Here is a 27,165-nt window from a genome sequence, read left to right as displayed (position 1 = left end):
TTGTTTCCTATAAATAGCTTGTTTTTTATATAAGATATGCTGTTAGGAGTTTTGTTTTCTCAAAGGTAAGAATGTTTCATGCACAATGAGCAACATATTTCTCTAAACTTAATAAGAGTCAAATAGTTTTTAAGTGGCTTAGAATGAAAGAACATAGGCAGTCCTTTTGTACTGTACTTTGCAACTTTGCATTCTTAATTGAACTAAGAACTATGTTCTTGTAAGACATATAAACAAGTTTCTTTTTTTATTTTTGGAGAAAAATCTTAAATATAAACTAAACCAATTTCCTACTTCTATTGTGGTTGAAACGGTTAATCTTTCTTTTTACATTGAAAATATAGTTAAGGAAGATAACACATTAATCTGAAACTGGTTCCCCACTGTGTTAAAATTGCAGCACTAGTTAACACTTTCAACAAATGGAGACACATTCTTATGTGTTGATTTTAATTAAATAATGTCAATGGTTTCTATATACTAAAAATACCTCAGTATGAAAAAAGTCAGTATAATAAATACAAGGACCAATACACCTTATTGATATTAAGTCCAATCCGGAAAAAATAGTCACTTAGACAACTTCCTATTTGTGTCAAGTGTTACAAAACAAAGTCCATCAGTCATTAGCTGCATGAGGGAGGAAAAAATTTTGAAAGTGAACAAAGGTTACCAAGTCAACACTGTAATTAGATTTTTAAATATTATTTTTATTGGTACAAATATTGATTTTGTTATCAGTAAATTAAAACCATACTAAATATATTTGTTATACACATGTTCAAATTCACAGTACTACAGTCTGTTGATACCTAAATTTTGGCATTGCACAAGGTCATGCTTTTCTCAGACTGTTAATGACATCTTTACACTAAATCCATTGGATGTTGGATGTGTACTGATTGATATTTTAGTCTTAGATACATGATTTTTTTATTAGTTGTTTTTGGTTTGAACAAGCTGTCAGAAACTGTGAGTACTCTCAGTTCTGTACTTTTGTGTCTTTTTTGTTTTTTTAGGGATGTATAAATGCCCTGCCACATCCAGTCTGTGTTTTTGTTAGATGTATTGTATATTGTCTCATTCAGATCTACATTATATAACATCTGTGTCAGAATGTAATATTCATATTCTATTGTTTTTAATTTGTATTTTCTAAGGGGAAATTTACATGACCAAGCAAGACAATAAATCTGTTTAAAGAATAAAACTGCAAATATTCTTTTTATCATATCAATATTCTTAAAAGAAATACTGCAGTTCTATTAAAATATCAAATTTTTCCTAACTTTATATCACTAAATGTTATAAGTAATTTGCTATGTACCATCTGAAAAGTGGAGGAGGATTGGCCTCTGCACAACATTTGAATACAGCAGTTTCCCCAGCAGCTACTCCCATCAAACTGTCAGGCTTTACTGTTAATTTAGGGGGACCTATTTCAATACTTTTATTCTTCTCAGCTGCAAAGAAGAATTCATTAATTTGGTACTGGAATATACATATGTAGGACTCAAACCTATGGTGGGTTTCAGATCTATGTCAAATTCCTACTCTATGGTAAATATGACGTAACAAACGCCGAACAAATCATAAATCTATGGCATTTTTTGTTTTCTCCAAATCGATGGCAGATTTGGATATTACGTAATTTTCCAGGGAAAAGAGTAAGCTATAATGTCCACGCCGTCACTAAAGATGACGGTTTTGTAATATAGAAGGAAAAGGCCAGTTTTCAAGGACCCTAATCCATAAATTAAATTTTATTTCAGAATTCGAGTTTACGGTAACGGAAATCCCTGCAAATAAGGAGATGTACTCATCTTATTTGGATGATATAAGAATACTAGCTAACAAATACATAGTCATTCGTAACAACAAAATCGCTGGTGCAGGCAATTTCATGCAAATAAATATGTTTTTGGTGTTCTCAGTGTTTATGTTTCGTATTTGTTTCCGCTCCTTGTTTACTTATCCTCATCTGTATTTTTGGCGTTGCCTTGTCTCTTGATTTTTACAAGTTTTTACTGTGACTTAGGTACGTTTTTTTGCTTTTCTTTCATAATTTTTATGCTATGCTGTTTTCTTGTTTTTCTATCCCTATGGTACTCTTCAAATATGTTTAAAACATAATCTACAGCATTCTTCAGCTATATTACAGCGACTACCTGTACTATTGTAGCAAATAATCTTTCTTGAGATTTGGAAACTAAAAAAAAATCTGTCATAGATTTCTAATAACTATTTACATTATGTTCAGCTATATTTATGTCGAATAATTGTACTGTTGGGAGAAATTAGGATTTTTTTAAGAAGCCACTTGTTTGAGGCAAGGACTTTGACTTAAATTGTCATCAGTTCAATAAGATTTATTAACGCTCAAATAAATATTAGGTAAAAAGTCAAACTGTTCAATTCTTTTCATAAAAACTGCTTTTGGGGTTGTTAAGGGACTTGGTTAAATGACAGGGTCAACCAGGTACCATGCACAGAGAAGGAAATGCTTATACTCCCGGAGCACATCCTTTCATTCCTAAAGTCTGTATTAGTGTATATCACTTCCTTACTAAGTAAATTTTATGGTTGTCATCACGATTTGGTTGACCATTATGGAAGGTCCGTTTCACAAATGGTTATTCATTGGTTATTCTTTCACAAATGGTTATTCTTTGGTTATTCTTTCACAAATGGTTATTCGTTAATTCATGTCTGTCATATTTGTTTTTTGTAAATTGTTTTGTTATAAATTAGGCCGTTAGTTTTCTCAATTGAATTGTTTCATATTTTTCATGTCGGGGCCTTTTATAGCCGACCATAGGGTATGGGTTTTTCTCATTGTTGAAGGCTGTACGGTTGCCTATAATTCCTTACATCCACTTCATTTTAACTTTGGTGGATAGTTGTCTCATTGCATATCTCCATATTTTTATATGGATATGCTCCTGTTGAAGTACCTCTAATCCGTTTTTCTTATACATGTACTGCCTTTTTTCTTTACCTTTGGACATTTCCACTTGTTTAAGGCAACTTTGAAATCATTGGTCAGATATGTACTGACTGGTCCTCCATTTGCAGAATATCTGCCATAGATTTGAAAAATAGAAATCTGCCATAGATAAGAAAACTAAAATTTGCCATAGATAAGGATTCTAAAAAAAGTGCCATAGATTTGGGATGGCATGACGTCATATTTACCATAGATTAGGAATCTGACATAGATCTGGAACCCACCATAAATTTGAGTCCTACATATATAATGATTGAATCCTGCTAAATCTATCTTTATTGTTTTTCTGTGACAGATAGATGCAGAGAATAGAGTCTATAAAAATTCTTAGGTACATGTTCAATGCTAAATCCTGATGAGTTGCTCATCAAAAGCATAACCAAATTTTACATATAATGCCCATCATAAGTTTCAGTGTTTGAATAAGTTTATGGCTGGCAGCAATACTAGTTTCAAATTATTCAGGCTACAATTGTTTTGTTTTTATACATAATTCATTTCTATTTTTTCATTTATTTGTATTGCTCGTTTACTTTTTCTTCTTGAATTTCTAAGTTGCCTTAAGTTCTTTCTTTATAAGGTAATTAAGGAACAGCTTTTTTTTCCAAACAATATGAGAGATCTTTGAAAAATAGAAATTGTTTGAAATATCTTGTCATGAAAGTATAACTAAGTAAAAGTTTTATATGCATCAAAATTTATGAACTTGATATAACCTACCTTTAAGTAAGATGTTAGCACTAACAGACACTGTACGATCTGTACTAGTTACTTCACATGTGTAGCTACCAAGATCTGCATCCTGAACATCTTCTACTGTTAATGTATGCACACCTTTGCTTTCCTATAAATAGCCAATAGATCTAAGGTTAATGAAAGCACACATTCAGCCAGCAATAAGTTCTAAGGTCAATGTATGCAAACCTTTGCTATTCTTTAAAATATCAATATATATATATATGGTGCATGTATGCACATATTTAGCTTCCTATGAAGAGACAGGCATTAAATCTATGGTCAATGAATGCACACATTTACCTTCCTACAAAGAGCCAGGCATTAGATCTAAGGGTAATGTATGCAAACCATTGCTTTCCTTTAAATCACCAATCAATGTAAAGGGAATGTATGCACACATTAGAGCCAGCCATTAGATCTAAGGTCAATGAATGCAATTCTTTTCTTTCCTATAAAGGGTCAGTCATTAGATCTAAGGTCACTGTATGTACACATTTACCTACCTATAACGAGCCATCCTTTAGATATAGATTTCAATTTTGAAAGTATTGAACAAGTAAATTCATATTATAAAGGGGTATAACTCTGGCTAATTTTTTTTTTTTTTACTTTTGGGAATTTTGTCTGTTTAGTGGTCAAAAACATTCCATTTAAATTTCAATCAATTTCAAAAAACTGTTTTCCATTTACCATCATAAACCACAAAAATTTGAATTTTTTAAACAATTCAGAACCATATCTAAGGTCACTGTATGTACACATTTACCTACCTATAACGAGCCAGCCTTTAGATCTAGATTTCAATTTTGAAAGTATTGAACAAGTAAATTCATATTATAAAGGGGTATAACTCAAAACCTCCATTTAAATTTCAATCAATTTCAAAAAGCTGTTTTCCAGTTATCATCATAAACCACAAAAATTTGAATTTTTTAAACAATTCAGAACCATATCTCTTGAATGGTAAAAGTAGAAATGATGAAAATCAAAATTAATCTGTGTTTAGTGGTCCAAAACATTTCATTGAAATTTCAATCAATTTCATACAGGGGTCTACATTTAGTATCCAGAAACCACAAAATATTGAATTATTGCAACAATCATGTACCATAACAGTGGAACAGTATAAGTGGAAACGATAAAAATCAAATTTAACTTGACTTTAGTGGTCCAAAAAATTCCATTAAAATCTCATTCAATTTCATAAAGGGGCTCTCAATTTATAATACCAGAAACAAAAAATATAGAATTTTCTTACAATCAAGTATCATAACACTGGTAAATGAAAATTTGAATTTAAACCTGTCTTTTGTAGTCCAAAATATTCCATTTAATTTTCAATTAATTTTTTTAAAAAGTTCTCTATCATCTGGAAACCCAAAGTGTGATGGACGGAATGATGGACTGACAGACAGAGTCGAGCAGTCACCAGACCTGCTTTTTTGCTGTTACCAACGCAAGTAAAAAAAGTTGATTTACTGTCATTTGATAGTCAGAGTTAAAAAACCTGTGTAATTGAACTCAGATTTCATTTGTAATTCACAATTAGCTTGAAAACTTCAGGTTTTTCAAGAACAAAAGTACCATGATAAATTCCTAAAGAATTTGCAGTTTTATACCATTGAAATCATTTCTATTTTATCTTAAACTGTTACATTTTACAAATCATTTTCAATGTTTTGCAAAAACTGGTACAAAATAGTTCACACAGTTCATGCAGTATAACCTTGTATACAGATTTGTTCATGTAGTGAGGTATGGAATGAATTTTACAGTTTGAAAAAAAAGATCCTGGTTTTCAAGTCCTTAACAAATGACCAAAATTGAGTGAAAAAATTTTAAGACCTTTAGAACTAAGGTCAATATATACAAACATTTGCTTCATACAAATACACAGAGTTTCAAATACCACTGAAATTACATGCTAACATCTTGCATTTTGTGACTGTACACACAATCCCATGATAAAATTAAACTAGTTTCATGTGTCCACGATTTTTCTTAAGATGACCAATTTTAATGTGGCCCAATAAAGCATTTGTAGATAAGTTATTTACAATATAAACTTGTTCAAGACCACTTACTGGTCAAAAGAACAATATAGTTAGGCTAGTCTGCATACAGGCCTTTATTTCTTACAAATAGTTAATATATCAAATTCCATAGGAGGGATAGATATAATAAAAGTACCTCTTACTAGTACTTAATTATTCTCAATTTTCCTGTTTTTACCTTTAGTTAACATACCGTAAAATTATATTTCCTTTTCTTTTGTTTAATTTCCTTTCGATCTTTATACCATTTGACAGAAATATTAGGCTGCTTGTCCACACCACATTCAAAGTAGGCTTCTTGTCCTTTGTATACTGTTGTATCCTTGATAGGCCATAATATCAATGGAACATCTAAGTCTGGTGTCTCATGTGGTAACTTGGTCTCTATTCTCTGTGTCTCCAATCCTGTTAAAACACATTTTGACATTATTTATTAATAATAAACTTTCCAAGCTTATAACTATTTGTTGCTATTGTATTTTTTGTTACACAACAAGATGTGTCTATTTGAATAACCAGGATTGACATCCTACTTGTAACATTTACAGCAGACTTGTGTGATATATTTCTCTTTGTAATGGTATCTTCTAAAGGCAGAATATTTATAAAATATACATCTATTTCATTTTGTCTGCCGTGAATAGTTGTCTTATTGACAAGCATACCACTATTTCCTATTTTTATATAATTATGTTGTATCCAGTGTATAAGTAATTCTTTATTCTTTTCATGTAACTGAAAAAGTATACATCTATAAACATGAAAACACAATAAAGAATCTTAATTGTTTCATAAGTATTGTTGTATTCAACGATATTTACTTTTTAAGTTCAACAGTGTCCTGGTTGTGATTGCACCAGTTTCTGATAGGATGAGGCATTCATACACTCCAGCATCCTTTAATTTATATCTGCTAATGACAACAGTAGATTCTTGTGTGACTGTATCCCAGTTCACCATTACTCTTCTATTGGATTCCAGTTCTTCGCCATCTTTAAACCTATAACAGATAGGGATTATGTTTTAATTTAAGATTGTATAACTATATTTTATATCAATTCCATGGCCTAAGTGCATATATATCAATTCTACCCATTTAACTTCTTTTGGTCAAACTTGTACTGTGTGCATTTGATTTCTGTTTGGGCTAAATAATGGACTGGCAATTTCATGTTTTGGAATTTCATGTTATTTAAATACAGTGTTCCTTTGTTGAACTGCAATCTCATGTGCACTTAATCTGTTATTAAAACGGATTGACAGCAATATGAGGAGCAAAACAAATCAGACAAAAAAAAACAATTATCAACCACTAAGAGTTTTGAAAGTATTGTTATAGCAATTGCTAGAATCCTGCCCATTGCAAAAGTATCTGAAAATGAGCATTTGTTCTTTGTTCCTATCAGTTTTTTTGGAATGAAAAACTGTTGGATTTTATAATGACAGAAGGAGGCAAGGATTAACAATGATAACACTATATGCTCCAACTACTATGTCATTGATAACACTATATGCTCCAACTACTATGTCATTGATAACACTATATGCTCCAACCACTATGTCATTGCATAATTATTATGTGGTTAGGGTATTAAAACCATTAATTTCCAAAAATTTTAAAAGTAAAAAAACTAAGGACCACAAACTTTTCCAACTTTGAGTTTTTACAAGGACACGGGTCCTGAACTTTAACAGCTGTAATGCAGAGAATCAAACTGGACCTGTATGGTTATTATCTATTTCTAGAAATATAAAGACCTTTCCGCAAACCAAAAATATAAGTCATACTGATCTTTGAAACCCTCAATTTTGACAATTTTATCATTTTCATGGTGACTATCAATCATCAACTAAAAATTATATGTAATGAGCAATAGTATTCATGGCAAAGTAGAATTCTAATCAAATTTAGCAATTTATATTTTGGTCAAACAGACAAAGCAATATATATATGGTCCCACTTCCAAAATGGTAATTAACAAAAAACTAAAGAAAAATGCAGGTACAAATGTAACTCAAATTATTATGTTAACTATAAAATTAGAAGTTATAAGATTTTATCTTATACAAACCATCTTGCAGGTGAATATGGTTCTCCACCAACTTTAACATAAAGTCTAACATTTTCATCTCTTTCCATTGGACAATATTCTTCTTGGAGTGGTACAGCAAAATATGGTTTTCCACTTAATTCTACACTTTGTTCTTCTAAAATCATTTTACAAAAACATTGTTATAAGGTGGACTGTAATCTCTTAATAATTCCTTAATACTTTCCTCTAAAAAACTCAATAAAGTTATTTTACTGAAAAGAGTCATCAAGAAATCACTATATGGATGTCGACAATTGGCATGTGCCCAAACTATAAAGCTAAATCACTATATGGCTGTCCATAATTGACAAAAGCCAAAACTATAATCCTAGCTCTAGATTAACATGTCTTTAAATAAGTAACTTTTCAAAATAAACAATAGCTGCCTTCAATTTTTAAAAAAGAAAACAACTGAATCAATTATAGTTCCCTTACTTTATATGTTCAACAATAAATTTTCAAAATCTTATTGTTGCTTTGAGATAGGTCAGAGTGTTACTTTCTGTCATGAAAAAGTCATTAAGTCCATGCTCTTAGTCAAATTTTAAATTTGATATAAATATAGATTCTACCACTGTATCTAGTGTGATACAATATTTCTCCATTCGAGGCAGTTAATTTTCAAATTTAAAAAGTGAGGTTTCTCAAGTGTTTTAAAGGGGCATTAGCTGTCAAATTCATCTTCACTGATTTGACTCAAATTCTCATATTTGATTTATAACATACTAAAAGGTATATCTTAATCATAAAAAGTCTCAAATAAACAATTTACAATGCATGGGCCCAATAATATGCATCAGCATTTTATGTGTATTTTAGTCAAGACGCCATCTAATTAACCATCAAGGTGACCTCCTAAGACAGCCAACGGTCATATAACCCGATATAAACATAAATATAGATATAAATAGATAGCGAACTCGTGCAATGGGATTTTTCAAGGTCTGTTTGATTTAATATTATAGGTTAAAAAGATATGTTAATCATCGTTTTTACCTGTATAAGAATGATTTTTGTGGATCGAATCAGTCAATCAAATGGTTTACCCTTGTTTCACTTTCAATGTCGACATTCTTTTCCTTTTAATAACTGAATACGCCTAATTCATGCGTAACCCATCTCTAGCTAATGGGTTAAATTGAAGGTCACTTGAATACAGATTCAATGAGGCCGAATTATTCACTTGCAAGTGAATAATTCATCAGCAATGTTTCTTAGCTTATTTTGACAAAATTGAACCAAACTGGCTGCTAAAAGCGAATTATTATTTCACTTTAATTAATGATTGAACAAAAAAAATCATATTTTAATTTTTTGGTATATCTTGTAGCTAATGCCCCTTTAAAAATTTAAAATCTAATTGTCAAAAGTGGAGAAATATTGTATTGCACAAGATTTGGTGATAGAATTTGTTTTCCCAAAATCTCCGATGATATGTTGACAAAGTTTATCTTCTTCCAAAGACCTGCAAAAAGATGTGTTCTTTCTATGTGACGTCATCAGGCATGATCACCTTTTTTGATGACGTCACAATATGAAATTCATAGAAAAACAAGAAAATTTGACTTCATAATCAAATTTTGACAAACAAAGAACTGAGATAAAACAAACCAAACGCTGTTTAAAAAAAATATATATTACAACAGGTCAGGAAAAGGATAAATCCTCTAAAAATTAGAGAAAAAAATTATATCTACTTTAACATGCTATGGTATAAAATTAGAATTCTTTTAATGGAAACACTTCAAATCATAGAAATGTACATATTACTTGTATAAACAAATTTATATAGTCAACACTACATGTACCAAGTAAACATTCTTGCCATAAAAACAGTGAACGCTTCCAGTGGAATGAATCACACATCATACAAAATGGATGTAGTGGATGATATGGACATGTCAAACAGTGTAAATGAAGGAAGCAAATCTCTAAAACACAGGTGGGATGTTTTACCTTTCTTAGATGAAGGTGCATTTGTCATACCTGTTTAAGCAATGAAAACTCATTAAGAAAAAATGCCAAAAATATGAATGTTTCCATGTAAGTGTTGAAGCATAGTAAATAAAAAAAAATAACTATCTACTAAGATAAATTGTTTTCATAGTATTCTTTCAAATATTGTTGTGCATAGTTAGTAAAATTTTTCTAATCATAATAGATTAAAAAGGTCATTTTTTGTTGACATTATTTTCAAAATATATTGATTAAAATGACATTTATCAATAGTTTCAACCAGATTAAATGTAGTCTTACATGTCTCTGCCTGGACCGATTCAATTCTTTCAATTTCATTAACTTTTCTGTCTCCACTCATCTTTGTTGATGTATCTCTAATATAGTAAAAAAATATAACTCCTTAATAGACTTTATTTACAGAATTTAAACCAGATTATTATAAGGTCTGATCATCAGTATCAAAATTTATAAAAAATTTCTTTCTACCTCTATTTTTTTGCTAAAAAGAAATAATTATAAGCATTTCGGTATTTGTCATTCTTATAAAGGGAGATAATTCCAATAGTCACTAATTTAATTGTCCACATAAACTTATCTTTAATATCTTAAGTAATATATTTCTGGAAGAAACTATCATTATCCTATAAAATGACATTATATCTAAGTTCAATATGGTTTGAAAATGGAAGAAAGGTAAATCTTGCAAAAATTATCTTGATTATCAAATTTTTTACTGCAGTATATAACATACCTAGAGGATAGGCTGTCATTGTTTACATTAGAGGATGTTTTCTCTGAAATATTTTTGGCATCCAATGCAGATGCCTTTTTATCTTCAACCATACTGATGTCTAAGTCTTTTTTCGAAGCTCTATCAACTTCTACTTCAAAATCTTTCTTTTTATCTGCACTCAAAGAACTTGTGATTAAATCTTCACTCTTTAAAGACTTCGTGTTAAAATCTGTCTTCTCACTAACATCTGATATAAAATCTTTCTGTTCATCAACATTTTTTAAATTTGATTGTAAATTTTTCTTGTCTTTAACATCAATTGATTTTTCCTTTATGTCACTGATTTCTTCACTCGCTGACTTGACCAGTAATTCTTCCTTGCTATCTACAGTTGATATTTTCAAACTTCCCTCAATTTGAACTTCACTATGACTTTCCTGCTCACCAGAAATATTTGATGCCTTGAGTGCATAAATTCCTGCATCCCTTAAAAATTTAGTTTTAGTTATCTCCAGATTATGATATTGTTCTTTAGATGTCAGTATTATGTGGTCAGAAGTAGATGTTATTCTCTGGGAATTGTGCAGCCAAACAACTGTAAAACATTTACAGGTAATATACAACATAACTGTAACTAATTTGTGATAATGAGTTATCATAATAATATAATCCTGTACATAATCATCTATGGGGCCATTTTAAGGTACAGTTCTGTAAAATGGAAATCTGTAATGAAAACTTGTAAATATACAGTAAAAACAATACCTGTTCAAATGGTAAATGAAATCCCTTTTGATTTCTCTAATAAGTACAGTACAAAAAACACTGTGAGAGTCAACAGTTATATAGGGCAACCTCAAGAATTTAGCAACAACTAGTAAATCTGAATGTTCTCTTAATGTCCTCTTTGTATTTTGTAGAGATTGACTCATAGACATGTACCTCAATGCTCTTCATGTAAACCTACATATCATAATTATAGTTTTATTCTCAGAACTAAGTAATAATGTTGAATATACAGTCATGGGTCATTTTTGTAACTTATTGTTTCAAAAAATAAATTAACAAGAATGTGTCCATAGTACATGGATGCCCCACTAGCACTATCATTTTCTATGTTCAGTGGACCTTGAAATTGGGATAAAACTCTAATTTGGCATTAAAATTAGAAAGATCATATCATAGGGAACATGTGTACTGAGTTTCAAGTTGATTGGACTTCAACTTCATCAAAAACTACCTTAACCAAAAACTTATCCTGAAGCGACCAAAAAAATTTAACCTGAAGTGGGACAGCGGACAGCAGATGGAGAAACGGACGCACAGACCGAAAAACATAATGCTCCTAGGTGGGGCATAAAAACATGCAACAAACTTTTATGGAAATTTTACCATTCTTAAGATATTAATCCTGTTACAAGAATTCAGAATTATCAGTATCAAGTTCGAACAAAAACTTAATTTTTTCAATTTCGTAACTAAAAAAAATATAAAGTATGGTAATCTTCTGACTTCAAAATGTAGATTTTAAATCACAATAACACTTGTGCAATAACACCAACAACAGAGACAGATCAAAATATAAATCTGATATGATAGTCATCCATACCTTTAGGTTTAGGTTCACCTGATACCAGACACTGCAGCTTCAATGTTTCTCCATCTTTAATTTCCACAACTTTTGGCAGAAATTTTACAATATTTGGTGGTGTAGTATAGATGGTTTCTTTCTCTTCTGTTTTACTGCTTTCTTCCTCTGTAGTAATTTCTACATCCTCTCCTCCCACAAACATCTTGTCTGATGATCTTAACAAAGATTTTTCTTCAATTTCTTGACCTTTTGTAATCATGGATTTATCTTCCATTGAAGTCTGTTTTGTTGACTTTACTTTTTCACCTGATGTCTCTAATTGTTCTTCTATACTCGATACTGAATCAGTCTTTTTGGTTAAAACGTCAATTGACATTTCTTTTTCTGATTTCAAAGGTTTGACAGATGATGCTTCATTAGAATTCATTTCTTCTGTTTTCTCTTCAGAATTATTCTTAGCTGTTACCATTGATGATTTGTTCTCTGATACTTCAGGGTTTGAAGTTTCCACTAAATGTTTTCCTTCTGAAGATTCAGTTGTCTTTTCAATTGATTTACTTGTTTCACTTGAATGTTTTCCTTCTGAACTTTCAAAAGTTACCTTAGGAACAGCTGCATCTACTTCATCAGATGAAAATTTGTCCTGTGAACTTTCTACTGCCACCTCTGACATAGTTTCAACAACTTTTGATTCCTCAATTGAACTCTGAGCACCTATATCATATGACTTTGTTTCTGCTTTAAGTGACCCTTTCATCTTTGCATCATCTGTATTTGATTTAATATCAGATGTAGTTTCAAATGCTAGTACAGGACTGGCTAGTGCATCTGTTTTCATGTCTGCGATTAAGCTTGCTTCTAATTCCTTTGTTTGTTCTCTAGTAAAATCTTTGTTGTCTGTATTACCTCCTTTCTCTTCAGTTGAAATTCGGTCTTCAATCTTTTCAGAAGAACTTTTGACTTCTTTCTTATCTGTTGAACTTTCAACCCCTGCACTTTCATTGTTTACAATTGGTTGTGTCTTTACAATTTCAGCATCTTTACTGGTCACAATCTCTTGTGAACTTTTACTGTTTCTTGACTGAATCTCCTCTGTTGGTTTGTCTTCCGATGGTGTTATTTCTGTTGATGTTTGTTTCGAATCACATGCATTCTCCTCAGTTTTGTTTGCCTTTTCAGGAACAATTTCTGTTACAACAGTCTCTGGCTTTAATGTTAAAGTTTCATCCTTTGACTCGTCAGGTTTGGTCTCTTTGCTTTCAGTTAAACTTGTTTCAGAAATATTTGTTTGTTGGTTTGCCTTTGTTAAAATTTGGTCTGCTTCACAAGTGACCTTTGAAATTTCCATGCTTTCAGAAGAACTCTGAGTGACTTTTGAACTTTCCATGCTTTCAGAAGAACTCTGAGTGACTTTTGTTTCAATGGAACCTTCATTGCTTATCACTTCTTTTCTTCTTCCATTTCCTGTGTCTTCCACAGAAAGTCCCTTGCTAAGTTTTCTATGTATTTTTCCATTACCTGTTTCCTCCATTGAAGAGCCTTTACTCAATTGTCTACTTGCCAATCCATTGACTGAATCCTCTACAGGAGAGCCTTTACTCAATCGTCTATTTGCCAATCCATTGACTGCATCCTCAACAGAAGCACCTTTACTTAGTTTTCTCCTTGGTTTTTCAGACTCATCAATTGAAGATCCCCTACTAAGTTTACCATTTGTTTTAATGAATTTAGAAGACAACAGACCTCCATCAGCATTTGGTGAGTATAATTTTTCTAATTTGACATCCCCTTTTGATAACCTTCTGGCTTTTTCTATTGCTTCAAATGATGCAGTTCTCTGTAGATCACCTGTAACTTTTGGTCCATCCAAAGAGTCACTTTCTTTAGCTGCCATCTTTGTCTCCAACTCATTATTCTGATCTTGTGTTTCCTCTAGTTTTGTGTCTACAGTTACAGAGACATTTGATTCTATTTCAGTTGTTGACTTTTGAACAACTGACATTGCTGATTTGGCCTTTGACATTTCTGTACTTGCAATTGATTCAGATTCATCTAATGAACTTGAAACATTTGATTTGTCAGCCTTCTCAGTTTTGGAAATCTCTGACATCTTAAATGAAGAATTAGTTGTAGATGATATCTTCAGGTCTGAACTTTTCATAAGTTCCATAGACTCAGAAATTTCACTTTTAACCTCTGATCTGTGAATGTTTTCTGACCTATCCTGTTCATCAACCAAGCTTTGAACCTTTTGAGTTTTAGAATCAATATCTGTAGTAATTCTACTGGTTGTCTTTGTTTCAGTTTGTTTCTGCTCTGTTTTAATGACTGAACTATCTACTTCACATTCAGTTAATCCCTTTACAGTTTCAATCTTACTTGTAGCTTCAACAATTTTCAAATCTCCATTAACATCAGTCGTCACCGTCTTGCTCTTTTTTAAAGTAATGTCCATTTCATCAAATCCCTTTAAACTCTCAGTTTCACCTTTGTTGACAATTGAACTTTGTTCTCCCTCCATGGTACTTAAAAGTGACTGACGAGATAAATTTTCCGTATCAATTTCCTCGTCTTCTAAAGAATCTTTTCTGCGAATAATCTTTATATCTCCATCTTCTCCACATGTAAACCTTGTACCAGATTCTGACAAAATAGAATAATAGCCAATAAAAAAGATTTTTTTTTAATTCATGTTCATAATTTCTGGCTTTATCTTGTATTTTTTATGGAATGAGATCTCTGTTGAATTTTTTTTTGTTTTACTTTTTGAAAAAAACTATGAAATCAAATACATATTTCTTTAACAGGCCAGTTTTCACTTCTTAAGTCTTTTATCCATGTAATATAGCGTTGTTAATAAATAAATTGTTAAATTATCCGAAGTCAAAAATTTTGGGAGTAGTTGTAGTTGTTGCTGCATGCTTTGTGTTTAATGTGAATTGGTTGTCTCTGAAGAATTTATTCACAACATGTATTCTGAAGGCAATTTAGACTTTGTCATACAACATGGGCACTTCTTCAATTTAGCATTTAGGAAGGGTTGAGTGGTGGGTGTCTGGAAAATGTTATTTCTGAAGGAAGGGTTGAGTGGTGGGTGTCTGGAAAATGTTATTTCTGAAGGAAGGGTTGGGTGGTGGGTGTCTGGAAAATGTTATTTCTGAAGGAAGGGTTGGGTGGTGGGTGTCTGGAAAATGTTATTTCTGAAGGAAGGGTTGAGTGGTGGGTGTCTGGAAAATGTTATTTCTGAAGTAAGGGTTGGGTGGTGGGTGTCTGGAAAATGTTATTTCTGAAGGAAGGGTTGGGTGGTGGGTGTCTGGAAAATGTTATTTCTGAAGGGAGGGTTGAGTGGTGGGTGTCTGGAAAATGTTATTTCTGAAGGAAGGGTTGAGTGGTGGGTGTCTGGAAAATGTTATTTCTGAAGGAAGGGTTGGGTGGTGGGTGTCTGGAAAATATTTTTTCTGAAGGAAGGGTTGAGTGGTGGGTGTCTGGAAAATGTTATTTCTGAAGGAAGGGTTGGGTGCTTGTTGTCTGGAAACCAAACATTTTGCTAATTTTAACCTCTATTAAGGGCATAAATCTAGAAAGACAAAAGTGATATGGGTCAAATTCCAATTGAATCTGTTTTTGATTGTCCTTAATAACATTACAAATTTCAAAAGATTTGGTGGAGGCTAACTCAAGTCATTGTCAGGAAAACCAAAATAAGTTTGGGGTTTTCACTTTGAAAGACATAATTGAAAATTATACAAATTCAAACTGTATCTGTGTTATGTGGTCCCTACCAATATTACCAAATTTCAAATGATTTGGTGATAGTTCAATTCAATATTTGTCTATGTTCGGCTTTATAAGAGGCAGAACTCTGGAAAAACACAAGATGATAGGGTAGAATTTTAACTTAATCTGTTTTAAGTGTCCCTAACAACATTTCAAATTTCAAATGCTTTGGTAAAGGCTCAATTGAGATATTGATCAAAATCAAAAATCGTTTTTATCCCCATGATACGGCTGAAAATGGAAAAAATTTTGGTGGAATTTCAACTTGATTCGGTTTTGTATCCCTTACAAAATTAGAAATAAAGAGTTACTTAAGTTTGGTTCTCATTGCAAAAAGGTTTTATTCATTTGAGGATGTAATTTGCAGGTTAAAAATTGTTACAAGTTTGAGGATACATGTATTATCATATATTTACAGCCTATATCCAAATTTGTATAATTTTTACAGCTAGACAAGTGATTTGAATCTTTCATTAGCTTTTATAATGTATTTATGTTACCTAGCATTTTTTGAACCCACTTTCCAAAAATAATGACATAGAGATAAGTGAAGTACCAGGCAATTGCCACTAGTGTGCGTTCCCTTGAATCCTATTTATATTATTCTTCTCAAGGACCACATTTTATAAGTGGGTTTATCATAATATGTACTGTGGAGTGTGGATTCATTATTATTCATCATTCTCATGGATTCGTAAGTACAAGTTAACATGATTTAAATGTTCAATGGAGTAAAAATGTTCTATAGGCTTGTATGCAGACTTTGTCAAAACCACTAAATCAAATATCTAAAAATACACCTTTTTATAAATCAACAAATATTTGCACCCATGAAAATAAATAAATGTATCCACAGTATGTAAAAAGATTGATAAAACTGATGCAAGATTCTGATTTAAAAAACATTTACAATAGAATACAATAGATTTCCTTTCATGAACTGGAATAGGATCATAAAGATATATCAGTTGAATTTTGGCTTTCAATTTGAATAAAAGAGCCTCATGCAATAATCATTTTAACCTTACCAAAAACTGAAAGCTTAGCTGATCCAGAACATCGTCCTGCCATATTATGGGCCTCTACTTTATACAGTCCTTGATCAGAGAAGTCACATGTGTGGATCATGAGCAGACTACCTCCCTTTTGACCATTGTGGATTGTAGTCTTCTCCGTAACTTGGATACGCTTTCCATCTTTATACCTGGAATTACAAAATCATATTACAATTCATTTGGGAAATTTAATAATTTGACTGATACCTCTACTGTCAACAGGATGATGGACAGGCAAGACATTTCATCTTACCATATTATTCCTAGCTTAGGATTCCCTTTGACAATAGCTTTGATAATGGACAGGCAAGACATTTCATCTTATAAACAAGAGGCTGTCAGAGTGACAGCAATCCGGATTTTCCTGCATGAAAATGATATTTGCAAATCTGGACCCCCAGGATCAAGTAAAAAAAATATATATAGCATTCAGAAAATTAGTTTATATAAGAATAACAAACAAAACTACCACACAATTCTTCAAACAATTTACCACAGAAAAGAAAACAGATTTTTCCAAAATATCATTTATCATTAATACAATGTCTTTTAAAAATCTATAAAACTTATCTGTAATTATCTTCAAAATGTCTAATAATGAACAGTAAATTTCAAACTATATCTATACTGTCCTACAGAGCTTATCATCAACAACACTTAGGAAACACAAAATTTTTAAATAAATCTGTCACTCCAATTATAATTGTGTGATTGATAATTATCACATGCTTTAATTTGTTATCTTAAAAACACTTATCAATGTCAACAACTTTGTCTACACAATGTAATTTATGAAATATATCCTTTAATAAAAATAGATCATTATCTAATGAAAATGATTTTTGCAAATCTGGACCCCCAAACAGGATCAAGTAAAAATTAAACATTAACACACTCAACAAAAATAAAATACCACATAACAATAGTGACATTTACCTTCAAAACTCACATGACTTAAAAAAAAAAACAGTTATAAAGAAATTTTTGACAACTACTGACTAAAATCAATTGAACAGATACAATCATTGATAGACTATCTATCCATATATTTATTATTTAAACTATTTTTGTTCAAAGGGAAATAACCCAAAATAAAAATAAATCATATAATAAATATCACTTTTCGCTACTGAAAGGTCTACAACTCAACCAGAAAAGCTAAAATCATGAAAATTGAACTTGACCTTCGTTTAGTCACAGGAAACAACATATCCAAGTTTAAAAAGATTTCGCAAAAGTGTTTTCATGTTAATGAACGGACACTGTATGGCAGACGCCCGCCCGCCCACCCTCCCGCACACTGTACATCCCCAAATCAATAATTGATTTTCCTTCGAAAATCCAGTTAAAAAGAAGATGTGTTATGAGTGCCAATGAGACAACTCTCCATCCAAGTCACAATGTATAAAAAGTAAACAATTATAGGTTAAAGTACGGCCTTCAACACGGAGCCTTGGCTCACACCAAACAGCAAGCTATAAAGGGACCCAAAATGACTAGTGTAAAATAATTCAAACAGGAAAACCAACAGTCTAATCTACATAAAAAACAAGAAACAAGAAACACTTATGAACAACTTTTACCATGTTATTCCTGGCTTAGGATTGTTTTTGGCATTTCTCCTTACCATGTTATTCCTGGCTTAGGATTGCCTTTAACATTTCTCCTTATCATGTTATTCCTGGCTTAAGTTACCCTTTGACATTTCCTCTTACCATCTGATTCCTGGCTTAGGATTACCTTTGACATATTTCCTTACCAGGTTATTCCTGGTTTAGGACTGCCCTTGACATATTTCCTTACCATCTTATTCCTGGCCTAGGATTGCCTTTGACATATTTCCTTACCATGTTATTAATGGCTAGGATTGCCTTCAAAATTTCTCCTTACCATGTTATTAATGGCTTAGGATTGCCTTTGACATTTCTCCTAACCATGTTATTCCTGGCTTAGGATTGTCTTTGACATTTCTCCTTTCCATGTTATTCCTGGCTTAAGATTGCTTTTGACATTTCTCTTAACCATGTTATTCCTGGCTTAGAATTGATTTTGGCATTTCTCCTTACCATGTTATTCCTGGCTTAGGATTGCCTATGCCATTTCTCCTTACCATGCTATTATTGGCTTAAGATTGCCTTTGAAATTTCTTCTTACCATGTAATTCCTGGCTTAGGTTTCCCTTTGGCAATAACTTGGAATGTAGCTGTCTGTCTCTCATTCACATGAATATGGCGGATTCCCTCCAAAAATGTTGGCTTTTCAAATTCTATATCATGTTTAAATCTGGCTGAAATTCAGAAACACAAAAATAGTATTACAGCAGTGTTCATCATCTGTCTGCTTGCGCAAACATTGGAATGTTGATGCTTGTGTTGTGTGATAACCAGTACTGATAATTTCTGTTCTACATATGAACTTGTGTATGTGTAAAATATCTAAGGTCAAGTAACCTATACAAATATTGATGTTTTTACATATGTTTGATAATTAATACAGTCATTGACAATCCAGGATAAATGTCTTTAATGAGCTGTTGTTTACAGTTGCAATTGCCTGCAGCTGTTTTGGGACAAAAATTGACAATCAATTTATTCTACATCAATGTTTCGGTACTGACACAATTTATAACATACTATTCTAAATATTCCATTGATAAATTAAGAAACTAAGATTCCAACACTTTCCGGTAAATTTACCTTAGATGAATTTGGGCTATTGTGGATCCATTTATTTTGGTGGGTACTAATTTTTGTGGATTGAGAAAAAATTGTATTTCTGTGGGTATTTGATTATGTGGTTTTTCCAGCACACAAGCTAATAGAAAATTTGTACTTCTTTGAACATTTAAACTCATGGTTCACCTTTACCCACGAAATCCACAGAATTGGTTACCCACAAATAATAATGAATCCACAATATTCTTTTTAGGTCCATTTTGGTGATAGAGCTGCTCACATATTCAGGTATATATATATATCACTGGCTTTTATATACTGGGTTTGAGTTGTCAGGTTTATTTCATGGTTAACTCTGCTTTGATATTAAATATTTGAAAAAAATTATTGATGAAAACATATTGAAAAATAACAAAACTCATTGTCTCTTATCCAAACCAACTTATTTCTATTTACATTTAACAAAAAAATAATTAGCCCAAATCAGTTCTTTTTTTTCACTCTGAAATATGTTTATCTGTTATAGATGGACATACGTTCTATTTGTAAATAACAAGAGGAATTTGATCTGCCTTGTTCATTCCTGACATCCACTAAATAGTCTCCAGTATCCTCTAAATCAGTGCATGGTATTTCAAGACTCAGGTGTCCTGCTCTTTGCTGAAACATATAATGAATAATTTATGGTAAGTTCAAGTACTTTTATTTATGGACAATGATTTTTTCTAATAGATATTTGAAAATATTGGATCTTATATAAAAACTCTGAAACTTAAACTTTACTGTTCATCACAAACCAACATCTAATTTTGGTCTGGAGCTCTAACCATCCACAAAAACACTGACTAATTTCAAAGTTGTACTTTTTCTCTTTCTTTTTCCACTTGAAATCTGTGTACATTTGTATATTGATACAGTCTTATAATCAAGGAATATTTGATAAACCTATCTTGACCATGGGTTGTTTACATATCTGGACTATTGGTTGTTTACATGGACATATCTGGACCATGGGTGGTTTACCTATCTGGACCATGGGTGGTTTACATATCTGGACCATGGGTGGTTTATATATCAGGACCATGGGTTGTTTACATATCTGGACCATGGGTTGTTTACATATCTGGACTATGGGTTGTTTACATATCTGGACCATGGGTGGTTTATATATCTGGACCATGAGTTGTATACATATCTGGACCATGGGTTGTTTACATATCTGGACTATGGGTTGTTTACATATCTGGACCATGGGTTGTTTACATATCTGGACCATGGGTTGTTTAAATATCTGGACCATGGGTTGTTTATATATCTGGACCATGGGTTGTATACATATCTGGACTATGAGTTGTATACATATCTGGACCATGGGTTGTATACATATCTGGACTATGAGTTGTTTACATATCTGGACCATGGGTTGTTTACATATCTGGACCATGGGTTGTTTACATATCTGGACCATGGGTTGTTTACATATCTGGACCATGGGTTGTATACATATCTGGACTATGAGTTGTATACATATCTGGACTATGAGTTGTTTACATATCTGGACCATGGGTTGTTTATATATCTGGACCATGGGTTGTATACATATCTGGACTATGAGTTGTATACATATCTGGACTATGAGTTGTTTACATATCTGGACCATGGGTTGTTTACATATCTGGACCATGGGTTGTTTACATATCTGGACCATGGGTTGTTTAAATATCTGGACCATGGGTTGTTTATATATCTGGACCATGGGTTGTATACATATCTGGACTATGAGTTGTATACATATCTGGACTATGAGTTGTTTACATATCTGGACCATGGGTTGTTTATATATCTGGACCATGGGTTGTATACATATCTGGACTATGAGTTGTATACATATCTGGACTATGAGTTGTTTACATATCTGGACCATGGGTTGTTTACATATCTAGACCATGGGTTGTTTACATATCTGTACCATGGGTTGTTTACATATCTGGACCATGGATTGTATACATATCTGGAGCATGGGTTGTTTAGATATCTGGACCATGGGTTGTTTACATATCTGGACCATGGGTTGTTTACATATCTGGACCATGGGTTGTATACATATCTGGAGCATGGGTTGTATGTGGTTTTCTTTGTATATCTACTTTTACAAAGGAGTCAGGTTTCTGTGTGATAAGTTATACTGTCCATCAATATTGGTAATTTCTGATATCTTTTTGATATGATTTTGTGAGTAAATCAACTTTGAGAAAAAGAAAAGGATGTAAATTAAAAGTGGTCTACATAGATCATCTACAGTGATCCCTACCCTATATATCAAACGAGGTTGTGAGCTCCAACCCAGCTTATTGCAGATCTTAATTGACTAGGTTTGCCAGTGTTCCTATTGAAGGTCAGTGGTTCTCTCCAGGTTCCCCCATGCTTCCTCCACAAAAAAAAATGGCCGCCATAACATAGCAAAGTCCAAATAACTATGACGTCTTGAAAGGCTATTTTAATTTACATGTAGGTTTTAGGAAGAAGTCACAGCAAAAAATTAAAATAATCTTTCAAGACATCATAATTATTTGGACTAGATATAGCCAAGAGTGCTGGAAGTGGGTAAAGTAACACCACAATCAATTAACCATGAACATTGTGTACAAACCGATAAGACTTATCTAAAGACTTACTCTGATTCCATATCTTTCATAAACGTTGTTCAGTAATGCCTTGCCATCCTTGTACCACTGAACATACATTGGCAACTTTCCAACAAGATAACAACTCAAAAAAGCACGAGATCCTTCTAAGATACATTTATTTTTTAGATTTTCTTGAAAATAGAACTCTTCATTTGTGCCCCATTTTATCTTCAACCTGATTTCTGGTTCCATTTCATTAGTATTGAGAAATTTAAGAGGAGTATACCCTGGTTTATAAATATCGTACTTGGCATCTATGTTGTCACATTCATAATTTCCATATTTAGATGTTTTTCTATTTATATAATAGTCTTCCAGTTTCTTGGTAGATGATTTTAATGAACTGGATGATGAATATCGTGATTCACTTGTTGCTCGTATTGAGGTACGGGATTCACTTGCTGCACGACGTGTTTCACTTCTGGCTCTGCTCCACTGGGAGAGGTTCAACAAATGGTCCCGTGACATCGACTCTTCTCTTTCTAAAAAAATTAGGTAAATAAATAATTCATATGCCTAATAGGTGAGTTTACTTGCAGCTCATTTAAACAGACCTCCTCCTAAAATCACTTCGAGAGAAAACTAAATTTCAGCTCTTCATCCAAGTTTCAACATCCTTACAAATCCTACCTTTTGTGTTAATTGTTTCTTTGTTTTTGTCCTGAACATCCATGAAATATTTGCCACTCAACATTAAGCAAACAACAATCAATAATTTTTTTAAGTTCTATGTCTACAGAAAAGTTTGTCTCAAAACTGGAAAATGTTCAGAATATCATAAAACAAATTTCCCTTTTCAAGTATCTATATATATATATATGACTGTAAACTGCTGGTTTTGGAAATCTTAGGTGAAAATTCTAATAAAAACAAATTTGTGATCTAAGAATGTATACAGTAGACAAATCAATTTTTTGTAAAGCATACCATGATCATCCATGTATGACAGTCATATATCAAAAGATCAAACCATAAATCACCACTTTTAATGTAGAGGAATGAAAAACTTCATTCAAAATCTTTTCTTATCATGCACAAACATAAAACAAATTGACAATAACACTTACTCTTAGAAAGCACAGTGACCTTGGCCTCAGAAGTAACCAAACCCTTGTCATTTTGAGCCTCACATTTGAACACTGCAGCATCTTTGTCAGGCTTAGGATAAAATATTTCTAAACTGATGGTTCCGTCTTTCAGATAGAGAACTTGGTAGCTGTAATCGTCTTTAGATATAGGAACATCGTCTTTATACCTAAAACGTCAAAATAGCTTCAATTAAAGGAGATGTTTTAAAAATGACACATTATTATTTCATATCAAACCTTAATAGGATAAGTGCAACCAAATCACTGACCCCTCAGCACTGACTGACCAGAGATATTTCTTTTCACCTGAACAGCAATTTAGAAACTGATCTATTAAACCTTTATGTTGATCAATAAACAATGATGAGGAATTCATGCAATGTTAGGTCATGTTCACTTTAAAACCAAGATTCTATAACTAAAAACAGTTGACCTATCATAACAGTTGTTAGAAAGAAAATATTACCTAATCAGAAACTCAATATTCATTAGACCATGAAAATGGGGGGAAAGTCCAATAAAAACTGTCAGATTGAAAAGTACTCTGGTGGATAGTTGTCTAATTAGCAATCAACATCTCTTTATTTTTATATTTGTGTATATACTTTATACTATAATGTTTCAAGTTGATGTGATCACAATCTACTCTAGCCAAAACTTTAATTTACCTTAAACCAAAACTCCAACCTGATATTACTAAAGGAGAGAAAGATACACAGACCATATAACATAGTGCCACTCTACTACTACTAGTGCTTAGAGGGACATAAAAAGAAATTCATTCCAAAGCCAGTACACTTGTATCAATTGAGAAATCAATACAAAGTCAAGACCTTCTGTTTTTACAAATGGACAAATGTAAGCGTAGTTTTATTCCACCATGTATTTATTCCGGGTAACTGTTTTTCACTAGAAAATATTGGATGTTAATAGTGTGAAAGCATCGATCGTGATATCGTTGTTTGTTTATATTAGACCAGTTTACATAAATTAATGGGTTAAAATTAGAATAACCTTCATGGAACCAGTTTAATTAATCTGGATCAGTCTAGCCTTTTATGATATAGTACTAAAAGTCGTGCAACATAAAATATAATTTGACGGGGTTTTCGCACTTACTTTCAAAGGAATATGAAACAATTCTCCAGTACTTAAAAGTGCAAAAATATCCAAGATTCAAGTGAAAATGAAAAAAGAAGAATAAGAGCAAAAAAGGACCTATTTGTAATCAAAACACACGATGGAATGGATTATCTGTATACAAAAAATGAGACACAGGCAGTTGTAACGGATGCGAAGAAAAATTATTTTTAAAATCTTATTCGTTAATAAAGCATTATTGTGTTATCATGTGTTCAAAATGAGTACTGAAACACTTCATCAAGTGTAATCAATCCTGGTTCAAAATAACTAGTGCAATCATTCCTGGTACAAAATCACTAGTGTAATCATTCCTGGTTCAAAATCACTAGTGTAATCATTCCTGGTACAAAAGCACTAGTGTAATCATTCCTGGTTCAAAAACACTAGAGTGAACATTCCTTGGATGCAAAGCACTAGTTTACTTTGTTAATTTTTTACATAAATCAACAATGCAAGTTTTAGCTAATTCAAATATCCCCCAAAAATACCAAACCCCATTTTTTATATATTTCCCCTTCAAAAAACCCTCTGTAGAATCTTATGATTAGTGGTGGATTTTTTACACTGGACCCGGATTAAAAAACCTAGTGAAGTTTTGTTGGTGGATATAAAACACTAGGAATTTTCATCCTCCGGATAAAGTACACTGGCGGAATGAAACCACTGTTACACAAACAGCATCAAGTAACTACAAAAAGTTCTAAAAAAAACTGGAAAAATATGTTAAAACCAGAAACTTCACACATCAATCAAGTTCAATGTGAGAAAAATGGTTTTCAATATTGTTTCTTTATTTGGTGAAAAAATAATCTTTTAGCCGAAAAAGATTTTTATTAAGAAAGCCAAAAAGTTTTCAGGACTACTTGTGTAGCTCAATCAATTGAAGATTATTAAAATCATAAATACCTGTTTAGTAGCATAATTACTATAACAATCGTTGCTATTGCCATAACACATTCACTTAGTTTTAATATATTCAGATTGTTTTTTTATAATGTTCCATTTTAATTTAAAGTCTATCACATGTAAAATCTCCTTTTGTTATGCTGCCTCCAATCCATAAGGAAGAAAGTTCATTGCTTGTTTGAATGATTGTTGGTGTTTAACTTTACTTTCAGCAATTTCTTGGTTATATCGTGGCAGCAAGTTTTTATTGTTCAAACTCACAACCTCGGTGTTGACAGGCTAGCAATACCTTTGATAAATTACTTAGATCACTCAAGAATTTTGAAAGAAAAAAGAAATTTCAAACCTGCACTAATTGCCATCTTTCTTTGATTTAATTTTATCAGTTTTAAATGGTACTACCAAATAGCCTGATATCACCCTCTGACCCATACTCTCACTAAACAATACTTACCAAATAATTTTAGGGAGTGGTGTACCTCTGACTCTACATATCAGCTTAATACTCTGTCCTTCTAAAGCTGTTACATTTCTAAGACTCATTAGAAATCTAGGTTCTTCTGAAGCAGGAGTTGAATCTGTAATATTTATTCATATACATGTACATAGTTATTGTGTCTTTTTTTGTTAAGAGGTTTTAGATAAAGACAATAACAATCATATAGATAAAAACAAAATGATCGAATAAAAACAAAATAACCCTATGCTGAAAATATAATTCAATTCAAAGGAGTAGGGGCATTAAGGGCAGGTTTTGGCTCAATAAAAAAAAGTTTTTGAAAACTGTTTCAAATATGCACATAATGTTTGGAAATGCATAAAATCAAGAAATATAAATGAATTACATAAATTTGTTTGTATTATGACATCACAATTACGTCATAATATGCAGCATTTTCATGAAAACAACGAAAACTGCAGAATTTATGCAATCTTCAGTTGTTATTTCCTTTGAGGAAATATTGTGTGCAGCCAAGAAACAACAAAATAATTCAAGAGAAGCTTTGTTATAAGAATTGACATCATCCTATCAAATATAAAGTTGTTTCTTGGGTTTGCAAATACCTTTCCAATCTAATATATATTTAAAAGTGGGTGTAAAAAGAAGGAAAATACAAAACATTTACATTATATACAAATTTCGTCATGGTTTATTGCCCTGGTAACTCGTTAAATGTAAAATTTGTTTTTTATTTTCTAAACACCTTGAAACTTAGTGTAGTTAAGACAAATTTAAGAATATGCATGGAATATTTAATTTGCACTTATATTTCGGGCCAAATAACAGCCTTATTGCCCCTACTCCATATTGACTGCTATAAATATATGTCTATACTATTTATATGATTTTCCCATGTAGACCATATGTGAAGAATATATATGTATTAGAGCCACATTTCAAATTTTATGAAATTTTGTAAACTCTTTTAACTGCATGCATCTGAGCATCAAAAAAGGTATGTACAGATATGTAGTCTCCATACCTCCTGAGAGGCAATCAATTAAAATTTTGTGAAACAGGTTGACAAATGATTAGAATGTGTGTCAAAAGCAAAGGGAAATAAATTTTATCACTACTTGAAAATTTGTCCACAGACTTTGTCAGGTTGGGATCATGTCAGACAATATGGGGTTGCATCATGAAATTTGGGATACCTA

General features: G+C 31.9%; 1 protein-coding gene across 4 annotated transcripts in view; it reads right to left on the bottom strand.

Moving 5' to 3' along the window:
- The window catches only part of LOC127729862 (muscle M-line assembly protein unc-89-like), a 48,755-nt gene that overhangs the window by 10,960 nt on the left and 10,630 nt on the right, over nucleotides 1-27,165 (bottom strand). For 3 of the 4 annotated variants that reach the window (XM_052237791.1, XM_052237814.1, XM_052237797.1), the window contains exons 4-18: nucleotides 25,961-26,084; nucleotides 23,437-23,624; nucleotides 22,358-22,851; nucleotides 20,219-20,342; nucleotides 19,162-19,294; nucleotides 16,981-17,156; nucleotides 12,194-14,818; nucleotides 10,603-11,179; nucleotides 10,149-10,225; nucleotides 9,849-9,878; nucleotides 7,872-8,007; nucleotides 6,621-6,799; nucleotides 5,993-6,204; nucleotides 3,728-3,851; nucleotides 1,328-1,463 (exon numbers count right to left, since the gene is read on the bottom strand). In XM_052237791.1, coding sequence (XP_052093751.1) covers nucleotides 1,328-1,463; nucleotides 3,728-3,851; nucleotides 5,993-6,204; nucleotides 6,621-6,799; nucleotides 7,872-8,007; nucleotides 9,849-9,878; nucleotides 10,149-10,225; nucleotides 10,603-11,179; nucleotides 12,194-14,818; nucleotides 16,981-17,156; nucleotides 19,162-19,294; nucleotides 20,219-20,342; nucleotides 22,358-22,851; nucleotides 23,437-23,624; nucleotides 25,961-26,084 — 5,335 coding nt within the window. The remainder of the gene's footprint in view (nucleotides 1-1,327; nucleotides 1,464-3,727; nucleotides 3,852-5,992; nucleotides 6,205-6,620; nucleotides 6,800-7,871; nucleotides 8,008-9,848; nucleotides 9,879-10,148; nucleotides 10,226-10,602; nucleotides 11,180-12,193; nucleotides 14,819-16,980; nucleotides 17,157-19,161; nucleotides 19,295-20,218; nucleotides 20,343-22,357; nucleotides 22,852-23,436; nucleotides 23,625-25,960; nucleotides 26,085-27,165) is intronic. The other variant, XM_052237805.1, reaches the window with a different exon arrangement.

The sequence above is a fragment of the Mytilus californianus genome, unplaced genomic scaffold, assembly GCF_021869535.1.
Source record: "Mytilus californianus isolate M0D057914Y unplaced genomic scaffold, xbMytCali1.0.p SCAF_1, whole genome shotgun sequence".
Lineage (NCBI taxonomy): Eukaryota > Metazoa > Mollusca > Bivalvia > Mytilida > Mytilidae > Mytilus > Mytilus californianus.
The sequence above is the reverse complement of the archived record's forward strand: the minus strand, read 5'-3'. Positions and strand labels throughout refer to the sequence as shown.